Consider the following 16,043-nt stretch of genomic DNA (forward strand, 5'->3'; position numbering starts at 1 on the left):
TAAAGCTGAAATAAATCGGTATGCAGGCTGGTATTGTGGCCTTGTAGTAAAACCACTCACAGTCTGTCCCAGTATGTAAATGAGAGAGAATGGCTCATGTGACTTATTTGTAATCATTTCCAATCTGTTAATTAAGAATGTAGCATTTCAGGCTTGCATGATATGTATACCTCCCAAAGTCATTAAAATCTGTAATTAGTACCATTGCATTATACACTTATTAACAACGAAGTTTAAAAAATTGTTTGTAGGGTTCAAGTATTCCAATGTTGCCATGAAAAATTAGCCAGCAACATAAAACAGGTTAAATCCTCTTTAACATTGAGACAATGTGTATAAGACAGATGAGAAAGAAGCATCTTATTGGAAACTGGTGAACTCACTCTCAGAATGTGTCAATATTTCACATATTTTCTCTTATTATATCCTTATCTCATATATTTTTTTTTATCTTAGAAAGTCAGCAGATGTGTCTACACTATAAAAATAAGATCAGAGGCTATAAGTATTTTTTTATCTTCATCTTCAGTCTTATATTGGATTTTACCAGAAGGATCCTTTAGCTACTCTTTAAAATACAAGGACTTGGACATCATTTTGTTTACCTTAGAAATCACTGCACCTAATACAAGAACTTCAACATATCTTCTCACTTTGCAAATTGGTAACACAACCCAAAAGGGTACTTCTTAGCCAAGTAAATAAAATAATAATAATAATAATTTAAAAAAAAAACTGTGCCAAAGCAAACGAGGGAAAGATGCAATTGATGAGGGAACTTTAAATGAAGATAGCCAATTTCAATAATTCGGGCCGCAAATCCCCATATTTCTTCATCAACTATCATTTTCCTGAATTGCTTAGGCAATTGCTTAAACCCTCTCTTTCACTTTGCCTTTGTGGCTTCAGCTGCAATGGTCTGGATCTGATGCCATCTGTAAACCTGGAGTGTTAGCCATGCATTAGAATCACTGATGTTCTGTTCACAGGTCGCTACAGGCCAGTAGTGAAGCAATGCCTTTGGTAATAACAAGGCTTATTTGTATACAGTGGATGCTTGTCCTTGCTGCAAAATAGATTACTAGTAGATATATCTGTCTCTACTAAGCCACCTGTTTCTCCCGATTGATGAGAGGGCATGAATCAGACCGAAAACTATCATTTTAAACAAGTGCAGTTTATTCACATGCATCTATAAAGTGATGGTGGATTCCACGGAGGTGACAAACCTTTATAAAAGCATCCTGTATCCTTTGGGCATTCATATTGAAATCCTGTGGTTCAACAGGAAGATTGGAAAGTAATTCTTGGCTACTTCTTGTTAAATTCATCTTTGAGAAATGAGAATGTTTCTGGCATATCTATGTCCTCTTCTGAATTAATTCACCCAGAGCCATTCATGAATGTCAATGTCAGTGTTGAAGCGGTGAGAGGCCATATTAACTCCTCCCTGAGGGCAAAGGAGAGAAAATCATCTGTTGTCAGAACACTTGACAAAAAGTTTAGTCAATTCTATTTTAAACAACATTGCTAAACTTATCAATACCCATAACAGAAATAAGAATAGTAAATTAATTAGATAAAGTAAAAAAAAAAATTAGAAAATAACAGAACCATATTTTTGTTTCTAGGAAGACAGAGGAAATACTCAATCCCTTTTCATCAAATGAAGATACCTAAGCATGAATTGTACAGTGTTTGCTTTTGTATCATAAAAGTATACTTATTGTGAATATTTTTTCTCTCCTCAAAGGAATAATTATTTTATTTTATTTTATTTTATTTTATTTATTTTTTAATATTTGTATTGTTTTCAGAGAGAGAGAGAGAGAGAGAGAGAAACATCAATGATGGGAGGGAATCATTGGTTGGCTTCCTCCTGCACACCCTACCCTGGGGATCGAGCCCACAACCCAGGCATGTGCCCTGATCGGAAATCAAACTGTGCCCTCCTGGTTCATAGGTCAATGCTCAACCACTGAGCCACGCCAGCCTGGCAATGGAATAATTATTTTAAAAGTGAAGTTGCCATTTTCCATCATGATGTCATTGGAAATGAGATATTAAATAGGGTGCATTTAAAATAGACTAAATAAGCTGGGTAAGTGGCTGAATTTTGTATAGTTCATGGTCTAAGGTGATTGTATATAGCATTGTTGATACCCTTCTTAACATTTGTTCCTTTGAATTAATAATATTTATAGATTTTCCATTCTTTGTTACTTTATCTAAAATGGCAATCTACTTTATCTACTGACCAGTGAAGTTTAGACTTCACCAAGAAGAAAAAATAACAACTATATTTGGAGGGTGTTGCTATCATTAAAAGAGTTCAATAAGACATCATAGATATGTAAATAGATAGATAGGTAGATATTCTGTTTAAATTAATTAAATTCTAAGAATAATAAAGAAATAAGACCCTGGAAACATCAAAGAGTATTAGTGGCTATTTAATGGAATATTCCTGAAATAAAGCTTAAAAAGAAATTGACAGAAAATTGTAAAATTAAATTATGTTTCCTGTATTGGTAGAGATAAATAAATTTTAATTGCTTCCAACATAATTAGTATGACTGAATTTCACTGTACAGTTATTCAACAAGTAGTTGAGTGAGTACAAGCAAGCAGCACATAATACAATAAAAAATAGGATTTCTAAAATTGGCCATTAAATCCATTTTTAAGAATAAAAATTAGTCTGTTTTCCATATGAGATCTTTCTAAAACAGGGACCACATACTGGCAAGGATGAAAACTAGCTGTAGAAAGTTTTTATCTTGTACTTTGTGGCTGTTGGCCTCTGCTTCCAAATTGGGCAAACAATATAAAAACTCAGACTTTTAATTTCTAATAAAAATCTTGAGATTAAGAAGTGGGACAATATGGCAGTGGTCATTTAGATCCCTTAAACATCCAGAGCACATGTTTGTAAATTATCCTTGCCCAGCTAATCCCACAGAATCTGGAGCATTTCATGGAGCAGGGGCTGGTCCTATGTGGCAGGAAGAGGCAGCCTGCTCCCTGGTACCACCATGGAGAGAGCAAGTGGCTGATGAGAATAGTTTCAGCTATTTCAGTACTTCTGAATGCTAGAAGCTGCTACGGAGATTTTTTCTGAAGTTAGTTGGGAAGGAAAACCAGTTTTAGATGAGATTTAAGTCAGATGAATCAAGATAAGCATTCAAAAATAAGAATTCTATGGACTAGAAAATTTCAATGTACTGAAGAATATATGGTAGAGTCCAATAAGAAAACATAAAAACATTCTCAGTATGTACAGAGAGCATTTAACTATCTCTCTTTAAAAATTTATTTTTAGGTTAGACTGCTAACCAAAATGCATAAATATAGTCATCCACATTTAAGACCCTCCTTCTCTCTATTTATGTACAGTCACCAAATAATTAACAAAATATACTAATAGGCATATAAGAAAAAAAAAAGTCAGGCAACTTCCAAAAAAATATACAAAGACAGGGAAAGAAAAATAACCCCAAAGTATGCTTTTTATTTTTTTAAATAAAGAAACACCATGAACCATTGTCTTTTATCTTACTTTTATATTAAGATCAATTTTAGTTTATTTTTATAATTAAGATTAAGGAAAACAATTGTTATGGTGTTAATAAACATTTGCCATTACATAAAAACCTTCACTTTTTCCTTTCAGCTAAAAATTCCTCCTGCAACATTTATTCAGAGTTTGAATGTGGAAATGGAGAGTGTATTGACTACCAACTTACCTGTGATGGCATTCCTCATTGTAAGGATAAATCCGATGAAAAACTGCTCTACTGTGGTAAGTGTCCAATAGATGATTTATTCTTTCAGAGAGAAGTTTGGAATTGTTTTTATACTTTTTTGTTGGTTGTCTCCATTTGGTTTGTATGTGTGATTTTCTTCATGTGTCTCTTTAACATGTAGATCTAAGGCAAGTGATTTGGCTTTGCCCTGGTTCAACTGGAGTACTTTATTTCTTGTCCATTAGCCATGGTATTCATTAAAGACTTTTCTCATGGTTTTCCATCATGAAGAGAAAATTTAAATATAGCTGGAGCCTGTCTTTTGAGCTCTCTCATTACTCATCTTTAGCAATAGGTTCCAGGTTCACACTCTTAAAAGTGTACATCAGAAATATCAGTTATCGGTGAATATGGCAGTTTAAATTTGGAGCAAAAGTCCATCATCAGTCAATAGCATGTTGGTTTATATCAAAGTCTTGTCCATCTTATTTTTGCCTCCAGGACTGACCCAGGGCTAGTGTTCTTAGATGCAAAGTCTGTTTGCTCTAGCCACGGTCTCCATGGAGCATGGAGTTCTGTGCCTCCGTAGGTGACACCAATTAATAGTCAGCCTTTCCCGCTCCCTTGGGAGCAGAGATTGGCTTTTTGACTCTAGTAAACAATTGATATTTGCCTTCACTGCAGCAATGTTTTTCCTGGAAATTTGTGTCTGTGCAATTATGCATAGTTATTATAGAATTGATTCAGATTATTTCTAAATTGATCTGATTTATTTCTGTGTTACAATATAATACTATTGGTGTTGTATGCTCTGTAAAATTTAGGAATCAATATCTGGAATTGCGATATTTGGTTTCTTCTTTTCTGCTTTGTTATATTATTTGGGTAATAAACATACCTAAATATTCAATGTAATGTTAAAACAAGAGGGAGATGGGCCTTGCTAAATTCACAGGCAGTTCTTTCACACGTTTACATTGCAGAATAACATACCATCAGTGAAAATGATAGTCAAATGTAATTTGTCCATGATTAATCTGTAACTAAAATATTAGGTAATTTGTCTCAAATGACATATTTGCTTGAATCAACAACCATATTCTATACACTATGAAAATATCAAAGCTTTCCTATATAATAATAATCAGCTTACAAATTTCCATTTATTATGAATTAGCTTGAGAATGTATTTTTACATTATTTTCATCTTAGAAGCCAGATTCTATTTGTTTGAGCAGAAATTAGCAAACTTTTTTTTTTTAAAGGGCCAGGGTTATGGGATGTATATGCTCTCTGCCCCATGTGATCTATTTTAAAAAAATAATTTGCAATCCTTTAAAAGTGTAAAAACTTTTCTTAGCTGCGGAGTCATAAGAAAACAAGCTGATGGACTCCATTGTCCTTTGGGCTATATAGTTTGACAACACCAGATACAGATTCCAGGCTTTGGAATCATACCTGAGGTTGCATCTTTGTTGCCAAACCTCCTGGTGTGTGACTAGTGTGAGCAAGTGTATTACTTCTCTGTATTTTAGTTTCCCGCTACAAAACAAACTTAGCTCTAATTGAGAGCATTAAGTAAATAAATATATATTTACATATGTTCAATATAGAGCCTGGCACAAAATTAGTATGCAGTAAATGGCAGCTACTATTATTGTAAGTGTTACTTTCTTCCCTAAATCAGGAGACTCTCACTAAAGTAAATAAAATTCAGAAGGCAGTTCTTAGAAAATTCTGGTAGACAGTTTTAGATTATCTTTAAGAGAAATTTATGGATAGTTAGGTGACTTGGATTCAGTGATTCAGGAATATATGTTTTGCTACTTTTTGTTTCTTGATATAAAATCCTTGCAGGATGCAAAGTAGATAGGAGATAGGTGTCAGTGTCTTTATTGCTTTAGAGGTAGATTTATTTATTCAGAATACGTGGCATTTGTTTATTTCTGTGCTGACTGATGCCAGAAATAATAATGAGGGTATAATTTGAAGAGATCTTCAAGTATGAATCACTGAAACTAAAATACTTCATCAAACAGGCTCTTTACTGAATGAATTACTTGATAATGCATGAATATTCTAATCCAGATCTCCGACACTGCTCAGCACTTGTTTTATAGATCCACTATCCAGTTATTATAAGTGAGATCTCATCGATGATTTTCTTTCTGTAAGAGTTTTTCTATAAGACCTTCAATTATGTGTTTCTATTTTTACTCTTAAGAAAACAGAAGCTGTCGAAGAGGTTTTAAGCCCTGCTACAATCGCCGTTGCATTCCTCATGGCAAATTATGTGATGGTGAAAACGACTGTGGAGACAGCTCTGATGAGATGGATTGTAAAGGTAAGTACATGTTGCATCAGCCTACCTAGTATTACATTAATTGCTTCCAGAGCTTTTCTAAAGTCCATTCTTTAGAGCTCTATGGTTTCACCCATTTGGTGTGTAACACGTACTAACATCTGTGGACCACACTGTTGGAGGGGAGTTATTAGAATTAATTGAAAATCATGATTATAGTCTCAGTTTCTGGTTTCTATTCCTTTGCTCACTTTAAAACTTTTGTTACCTCTCACCTCTTCAGGACTGCATCCTTGTTTATTGGACATTTCTATCAGAATGTGTAATACTGAATTTACTGCTCCAAAATGTTCCTTGTTATTTATTAATTCTGTTTTACACATGAACTCATCATTTTCTTAACGACTGGACAGGAAACCTTGGTATTATCTTTGATTCCTCTTTCCACCATATTTTATCACCCACATGTCCAATCATCAACAAATCTTCCAATTCTTTGCAATAGTTTCCCTTTCAATCTACTTTGAGGCTGGATTAACAGAGTAACCCTTTAAATAGTCCCCCTGCCTCTGCTGTTTCTAATGAATCCCAACATTGTGAGTCATGCTAACACATTTAACGCTTTCCCACAGTGACAACTGGGACAGATCAGTAAGTCAGACTACCTGTGCTAGAATCCCAGCCCCAACACAGACTGCGTGACTTTGGAAAAGATACTTAAGTAATCTGTGCCTTAGTTTTCCAAACTGTGAAAGAAGACAGTTAAATGACCACATTAACATTAAATAAACTTAGAACAGAACTTGGCATCTAGAAAATGCTATGAAATATTTGCCTTAAAAAAACAACAACACTGCCCTGATTAAAAAACCCAAATGAAGTTTCAATGTTTGCAGAATCAATGACAAGTTTTTAGTTTGAGATTTAAGGTCTCCTAAAAGCTGGACTCAACCAGTGTTTGCAAACTAATTTCCTTTCAAAAACCTTTGCATTCACTGAACACACATTACTGGATAAAATGTATTAAGGACTGTGACATAAAATTAAATAAGTCATGAGCCTTTCCTCAAGGAATTTAAACTCTAAGTGAAATACAGTTATTTAAAAAGATGAAGATGTACATAAAGTGCTATGATTGTACATATTAGAAATTCTTTTGGCTTGGAAGTATCTTGAAATATTTATAGACTAGATTAAATTTAAACTGTCTTAAAAAAGAAAATAAACAAATTTAAACTGTCTTAAACTATAAATACAGTGGAATGATCAAGACAGAAGAGAATTCTGAGTAGAGGGATTAATATTGAAAACTGCAAGTAATTTGACATGGTTAGCGCCAGGCCAGGTTGCATCTTAGAAAGTGGTAAAAAAAAAAAAATGAGGCAAGTTTGAAGAAGAAGGCAAGATATGAAAGTTTGTTGGTGCCATGTTAAGCCGCATTAAGGAAATTGAACTTTATTTTGTAGTTACCAGAGTGTTGCTAAAGGTTTAAAGCAGTCCCCAATGATTCAAATTTACATTTAAAAATATTAAAAAGTGCAGTGATTGTGTGAATGAAAGCTATAATGCTGAGATAGGAAAGACAAAACAGGAGGCTATCATAGAGGCCAAAGCTAAGAGTAACAGCATTTTAAAAGGGAGCATTACCACCTCTTCAGGTCTGCATCCCTGTTTATTGGACATTTCTGCCAGAATGTATAATACTGAATTTACTGCTCCAAAATAACCAGTCTTCTTAGGTGATAAACATAGAGAAATCATGGGAAAGAATAGAGAAATTTTGTGGAATTGTTTGCCTGTTTTAAAATTATCATATGCTTTTGACATTTTTTTAAAATTTATTTTTGTAGGGCTTTTGTTTGTGTGGATGAGATAATAAGGGTAGTTGCCTTCTGAGTGAGGAGCAGCTGCAGACACTCTGATGGAACTGTTCCAAAGACATACAGATAGGCATAGAACTGAAGCTCAGGTAGTAGATTTAGACCAGATGTATTGATTTTGGGCTCATTAAAGAGAGAAAGCTCAGAGGATGTATGGAGTGATCATTTTAAGGAAGTGCATCAGAATTGTCTGTTGAATTTAAAATTAAAGACAGTGATTAAAAAGTGTGGGGGGGGCGGATACAGGCCTCGGGACTTCTAGAAGATTTTTATAAGAAATTATTTTTTAAGAAAGTAGGATCAGTTACCATTGTAAAGTGTTACAAAGAAGTCAAGAGGGCAGGCATAGACTGGAGTGCCCATTGTAATGACAAATCAGAGAAAATCTCTTGATTATCTTCATGCGAGTCAATTCAATGGAATTGTGAGGAAAAGTCAGGTCACATTAAATTGTAGCAGAAAATGTATGGTGAGGAAATAAACACAGTGAATATGGACTCTTTTTTAGAAAAGGTTGATGGTAAAGAGAAAGTGAGAAGTACATGGGTAATAAGGCTATGCAAAATTGGAAAGGAGGGCAGACTGCATACAAATTATTTTGTAGGCAGAAAAGGATTGGAAAGTTACTTTGTTGTCTTAGACTCTATGACCTTGGTCAAACACTTGAGTAGTTTGCCATCTAAGACACAATAGTATATAGGAAGAGCCAAGTACATTTTTTTAAAAATATATTTTATTGATTTTTTTTTTTTTTTTACAGAGAGGAAGGAAGAGGGATAGAGAGTTAGAAACATCGATGAGAGAGAAACATCGATCAGCTGCCTCCTGCACACCTCCTACTGGGGATGTGCCCTCAACCAAGTTACATGCCCTTGACCGGAATCGAACCTGGGACCCTTCAGTCCGCAGGCCGACGCTCTATCCACTGAGCCAAACCGGTTTTGGCAAGAGCCAAGTACATTTGCAAATTAAGTCAACAATTATTTTATATCACCTATAAAAGATTAAAAATGATAAATTGCTATATAATACTGGGAGTAAAAACAGGAAAATAGATAAGCATTGGGGAAAAAAGGAGAATGGGAAACTTGGAGACCAGAAAGTGGATCTGTTGGATGACCTGATTACAGGCAGGAGAGGAGAATATAATAGAGACATTATGTTAGGATAAAGGTACAAATATCAAGCTAGAATATGCAGGGACAAACAGTAAATACAGAAAGTAGATCTTAAAGCAAAATTCATAAAAGAACCATAAGGATTTAATAAGTTGCTGTGGGTTTTCTTCGAAAATTATTTTCCTTTCAAAAGTGGTAAATAAATTAGTGTGTTTGGGTTCATAAAATACAGTCCCTAGTATATGGTAGGTGTTTATTAAATTCTTATGTGGTTCTTTGCAGCAATAAGTCTTCCAGTATATAAAGATAAGTTTTATTGTTCCTAATGACATCAATGCTAGCTGCTGAATAACAATAAAAATAATTTCAAGTGTGATTTTCCCTTTGTTAGTCTATACTCTGATTTCTGTGTTATAACCATCTTGGCGATATACTCGGTCACAGAACTACTGCATTTGTGTGTTTCTGTCAAAACTTTCCTTTTGTGATAATAATAGGGAAAATTATAACAATTTGATATCTTAAAAGACAACAGCAACAAAATATTATTCCTTGACATTCTTCCTGTATAATGTAGGACATTTGAAACTAAAAATGCTCATGGAAACTCAAGCACTATTGCCTACTAAAAATTAATAGATTTAAGTAAATGCACTAGCCCCTTTAAGATAAATAAAGGGGTCATTTATTTTTAGATGAAAAGTAACATCATAGTTGCATCATTTAGATTTTATTTTTCTCTCATGTTAAGTTTGTTCACACGGTGTCCCTATTGGGACATTTTACACCACAGGGGACATACTTGCATGGGTCCATTTTCTATAAATCAGGTTTTCTTATAAATCAGTGATTCAGATATTTGTCTATCAAACACATGCATACTTCCAGCACCAAAACGATGGTGAAGGAAAAGGAGCATGGAAGGACTCAGGGAGGATGGAAAAGAATTCGCTTTCCACTCCTCGCTTCTGTTGTCAGTGAAACACAGGATGCCGTGCTTTGCTGTCTGTATGCATACACATGCACAAACCACCTATTATTTTTTAATGTAAATAAAATAAAAGGTAAAAGATTAAATTCGTACAATAAAAAATCGGTATGCCCAGGGAAATTTTGATAGGCTACAGAGGAAGGCTACAGTGGAATCATCTGCCAAGTATTTGAAGTGCTATTACATGTGTTTGTTTAGTTTATATGCTAATAGCATTTAATATTACTATTTTTTTCGCAAAGCAGATAATTTATTTACAGAGTAGAATGGATGTTATAAGGAATTATGTTTGGTTTCTTCTCATTTGGAGGAAGAGCAAAACCCCAAATCCTCGTAAATCTTTTATTTCTGTCCCTTTACAGCTTTTTTTCACGAATGAGAGCTTTAGACAGCAGGCCGTCGGGGGGTCTGAGAAGTTGTTCAGAAAATCTGTCATTCTGTATTCCTTTTCTGGTTGTATCAGTGGTTGAGTGACTACATTCGGGAGAGTACACGATATTTCTCCTTTCCTCCCTGAGATGAATATAAATACTGCCCTTGGGACGTACATGAACTTCCTAGGGCGACCTGAACACCTTCAGGGGGAATGGAGAGCGAAGAAGTTCTGAGGATACCTAGAGGAGAGGAAACTTGTGTTTGCTTTTAAATAAGTTCATAAAAAAAAACTTTGAAGATTTCACAAACAACAAGTTAAAGGAAAAAGATAAGCGTGCCCAGAGAAGAAACCATCATTCCTCTGGGCTTGCATATACTTACAGCCAAGCAGTACATGAAATAAAAACTGTGGTGGGAAAGAAAACAGAAGAGACATAGCAGCAAATGCAGTGCTTCCCCCTTTGCCAGCTTATATACCTTTGCCACGGGCTGGGTGGGAGTGCTGGAAGACAAAACGCTGACTTAGGTTATGTGTAAGGAGTGTCTTAAGAAGCACAAAAAGACTGGTCCATTTTATGCCTTTCCTATCTCAGTAAATATTTTAACTGAAGGGGAGAAAAGAAAGTGGGTAAGATAATAAAATTAGGGCTGTATGTGGGGGGAAAGAGTGGTGTTACTTCTCTCTTGCTGCTACTTTTGATCTGCAGTCCCTCTCAGATTGCCTTTGTAGGATCCCCTTGCTGTGTTGGTGTGGCTGTGGTGTTTGCACTCACAGTTTGTAGGCTTCCTTTTCCTTTTGGACTCACTGGAGGGAAAAGTCTCGTATTTCTCGCTTGGCTTATCTTTTTTTTGGACTATTTTTTTTTCTGTTTCTCTTTTTCAGGACTTGTAGCCTGAGGAAAATTTTCAGAAAGCTTTCATACTCACTTGACAAATTAGTGATTCCAGCATCTTTCTCCCCCAAATTTAACCCTAAGGGTGAAACACATTTCAATGCTTGACTAATCAAAACAGCATGAAATAGGAATTTAGTTGAGGGAACAGAGAGGAAGGGGAGAAGAGGCATTTGTTTATTTATTTAATAAAGTTTCTGTAATTCCCGTGGATTTGTTCCATCACAGGACTTGCCTTCCTTGCTTACAAATGCTGGCCATGTTAACCAGCATTTGCCCTTGCTACTTATGAAATTCTGCAACCGTTTAATTTGTCTAATTCTATTGCCACTTATCAGCCTATTTAACTCTCTGGTGGTTCCCAAACTCTATACAAAGTCATGGACTCTACAGAAACAGTATTAGAAGTAAAATAATGTTTTGTTCCTATTTGCACACACTCCTAGGCCTCCTCACCAAGATTCAGAGTTTATTTTTGATTGGAAATAGGGGAGAAAAATGACTCCTGCAAATATTCTACCCTCTACTCAGTTCTCCTGGCTCCCTACCTTATCTATTTTTCAGTGCCTGTCTTTTAATACCATCTCCTAACCAATCTTCTGATCTTCAAAGTTAGAGTTTCTTTTCATCTAGTCAGAGTTCCTCTCCTTACATCTTTTGCCTTCCTACAATTCCACCCAACACTGTGTTCTACTTGCACAACATTTCCCTCTTCTTAAAAGTCATTCTTTGTTCTTCCTTCCACCTGAAATCCCCCAACACTGTTGTTGAAACTTCATTATTGTGAAATCCCTGAATCTCCGGGCCTCTTTGTCTGAAATCCACCTCCATGTTCATGAGTCATAACTTGCCTCTTCACTCTGTCTGCCACCAGACCCACTCAGATTGATTCCCTGTCACACACACAGAAGATTGTCTGTGGAAGCTTGCAGGGAGATGGAAATGGCAGAATGGGGTGTGATGGTCCCCACTGGGATCTTTCTGGCATCCTAAACTCTAAATACAATATAGAACTTCAAGTGTACTATGAGATAAATCTTTGTAGGCTTTGTAGGAACTCTAGTATTACCAATACCTTAAATATTGTTTCACAGATAAATTATTTCTGTCTTATAAATAAAGGGATTATAAATAATCTTTTGTAACACAACCTCTTAATAGGAGACTGCTGATAGATGGCACAGTCAGAAACAAATGTAAAAGCTTGTCATCATTATTTTCCATGTTATATATTCTATTTACTATTTTCCACTGAAAAGTGTTCAATGTGAAACATTATAGAGCTGAATATGGAAAAGACCTTGCTTTTTTAGACATAAAAGAAAAATATCTACTTTTTTCCTGTTTGGAGCAATATTTTTATCTACTCATAATAGCATTGTTTGTTTCACATGATAAGAAGTTATTTTTAATAAAACAGTGAAGCTATTATAATTGCAAATTGTCAATAAAACATTTATTTTAATTATCATTGAACACAAATAATGATAGAATTGCAAGACAATTAAACATACTAAGTGCAGTGCATTATGAAATACAAATGACATACAATCCCTCAAGTAAAATTTGCATATTTTAAGATAGCATTTTAACCATTTGCAATTGATATAATTTCTATTTATAATTAAATAGGCTTATAAAAGTATCAACACTAATAAAAGTAGCATAATCAAAGAGCCCTTCAGGTTGTGTATCAACATAATCAACCTGTGGAAGTTTAAATCTGGAATAAAAATCTCACCTACGTTAATGGAACACATGTAGCATGCCATGCACCTGTTCACAGCATATTGCCGGAAGCCATTATATGGTAACTAGAGGCCCGGTGCACGAAATCCGTGCACAGGGGGAGTGTCCCTCAGCCCAGCCTGCACACTCTCCAATCTGTGACCCCTTGAGGAATGTCCGACCGCCCATTAGGCCCGATCCCACCAGGATCGCACCTAACTGCCCCCCCCCACCCTGGCCAGTGGGATCGGGCCTAAACGGGCAGTCGGACATCCCTCTCACAATCCAGGACTGCTGGCTCCCAACCACTCACCTGTCTCTGTCTGATCTCCCCTAACCGCTTCTGCCTGCCAGCCTGATCACCCCCTAACCATTCCACTGTCAGCCTGATTGACACCTAACTGCTCCCCGGCTGGCCCAATTGCCCCCAACTGCCCTCCCTTGCTGGCCTGGTCACCCCCAACTGCCCACAACTTCCCTCCCGTGACAGCCATCTTGTGGTGGCCATCTTGTGTCCACATGGGGGCAGCGATCTTTGACTACATGGGGGCAGCCATCTTGTGTCTTGGAGTGAGGATCAATTTGCATATTACTCTTTTATTAGATAGGATGAATGTGTAAGCAAAGTAGAAAGGAATGCAGGAATAAAAATAAGCTATTCTGTACAAAGTACATATAATGACAGTAGCATATTGAAACTGATTTTTACCTTGGCCTCGCAGGGACTTGGAAAGCCATACTTTCCAAAAATAGACACACATAAGAACACATTTATGTTTCTTGGCCTGAGACATACCTATTTCCTGTACCAAATGTTACTGATATGTCCATGAAAAGGAGTATGACCCCTAGCATGGATGACTTTCTAGCAGTACTGAGTACTCTGAGTACTCAAGCCCATGCTCAGTGGTTTCTCCCTCTCAGACAGTCTCTGCCTGGCCATGTCTCTTTATCATAGCAGGGAATGGTCTCCTTCTTAGCAACTGGGTTGGGATTTCCCTGTATGCTCTGAATTGGGCATTTTCTTAGGGTCAGAATCTTGTACTGTTGAAGTTGGAGGAAGAGAATTTTCCACAACATTCAATTGTTTTTGTAGGTTGCCTTAGTCCTGGACTGGTATTATCAGGGTAAACAAAGCACAATTCCTATTTTCCTGGACTTTACAATTTAGTGAGGGAGCAGATACACAAACAGGAAGTTGCAGTGTAGTACTGTAAGTACCACAACAGAAGGTAGAATTGCGTGACAGAGGAGGATCCATGAGGCATCTAACTCAAGGTTGGGGGTGGGTGCCAAGGGTCAGGTTTAACTTCCCAGAGTTAAAAATGCAAAACCAAACAAATTACCTGAATTTAATTAAAACAATCAAAATGTTAAAGCAAGAAATCATTTTTTGTTTCCTCTCTCAACTAATTTATTTACCTGTTTTTCTAGTTTCAACCTGTGCCACTGTTGAGTTCCGCTGTGCAGATGGGACCTGCATTCCAAGATCAGCAAGATGCAACCAGAACGTGGATTGTGCAGATGCTTCTGATGAGAAGAACTGCAGTAAGACAGTCTGCTCCTGTTCTGTTGCTCATGCCTGCGCACTCTTGGCATTGCACTGAACACTGTCCTACTTTTCACTGAACCTTGTCCGGAATTGATATGTAATTAACCCCTGTTGTGAAGAATAATTGCTTATTTACTTCTTCAATTAAGCTAACTTGTCTTGTCTCTATGACCTACACAGAAGGTTGATAATTTTTGCCTCTGAGGTATTGTTCATTTTTCTGTTTACCTCCTTGTAGATAACACAGACTGTACACACTTCTATAAACTTGGAGTGAAAACCACAGGGTTCATAAGATGTAATTCTACCTCACTGTGTATTCTGCCAACATGGATATGTGATGGCTCCAATGACTGTGGAGACTATTCAGATGAATTAAAATGCCCAGGTAATTCTAGAAAAACAAAACAAACAAACAAACAAACAAACAAAAACAGGCTTTGCCTTGAAGATTTGGAGGCTAGTTGTATAAACTTTTTAATTTTTGTTATAAATATCAATGATAAGAATAAAATTTAAATATTCTAAACATGCCACTACATTTTTTTAATTAATTGTAAAATGATACTCAAGAAATCTGCATTTGGATCAATTTCCTCTTTTAGTTCACCATTAAGCCTTTTAAAGTTAGTGATTAAACTTAAAATGTGTAACCTTTAGCTTCCATATAAGTAATATATACTGAGAAAATACTGTTTATAGATTAAAGAGAGGGATACTATATTTCTCACCAATGGCTCTACTCAGTGTTATACAGTGTGCCTTGTCTTATTAGAAAGTTTGATTCCGTTTACACAATCTCTTTGCAAAGTAGTGTACTAATAAGTCTTGTTATCATTACTGGGCTAAGTTTACTAGTAGACAGATATAATTAATCTTACTATTAATCATGTTTACTTACATAAGCTCTGAAAAGTGCCATCTGCATTCTTAGAAAAATGCCTTTCATGAAAAGGTCATAGCCCTGTTTCTTTTTAACTGTTTGAAGAACAGTTAGCATAATGTTCTCCAGGTCTATCCATGCTGTTGCAGAGCAAAATTTTATTCCTTTTTATGGCAGAGTAATATTCCATTGTGTAAATGTACCACAGCTTTTTTGTCCACTCTACTGATGGACACTTGGGCTGCTTCCAAGCCTTGGCTATTGTAAATAATGCTTCAATGAACATTAGGGGTAAATATATTCTTTCAAATTACTGTTTCGGGTTTCTCTGAATAAAGTACTGGAAGTAGAATTGCTCATAATGCAGTTCCATTTTCAATTTTTTGAGGTAACTCTATGCTGCTTTCCACAGTAACTACATCAATCTGCATTCCCACCAACAGTGCATGAGGGTTCCCTTTTCTCCACATCCTCCCCAACGCTTGTTGTTCGTTGGTTTATTGATGATAGCTCTTCTGACAGATGTGAGGTGATATCTCATTGTGGTTTTAATTTGCATTTTTCTGATGATTAGT

At 35.9% G+C, this 16,043-nt stretch overlaps 1 protein-coding gene across 2 annotated transcripts in view; it reads left to right on the top strand.

Annotated features, from left to right (window-relative positions):
• The window catches only part of LRP1B (LDL receptor related protein 1B), a 1,782,191-nt gene that overhangs the window by 1,479,216 nt on the left and 286,932 nt on the right, over window positions 1-16,043 (top strand). For both annotated transcript variants that reach the window (XM_080670835.1, XM_080670834.1), the window contains exons 46-49: window positions 3,674-3,802; window positions 5,971-6,090; window positions 14,468-14,581; window positions 14,824-14,973. In XM_080670835.1, the coding sequence (XP_080526961.1) occupies window positions 3,674-3,802; window positions 5,971-6,090; window positions 14,468-14,581; window positions 14,824-14,973 (513 nt within the window). The remainder of the gene's footprint in view (window positions 1-3,673; window positions 3,803-5,970; window positions 6,091-14,467; window positions 14,582-14,823; window positions 14,974-16,043) is intronic.

The sequence above is a fragment of the Plecotus auritus genome (assembly GCF_963455305.1).
Source record: "Plecotus auritus genome assembly, chromosome: 5".
Taxonomy (NCBI): Eukaryota; Metazoa; Chordata; class Mammalia; order Chiroptera; family Vespertilionidae; genus Plecotus; species Plecotus auritus.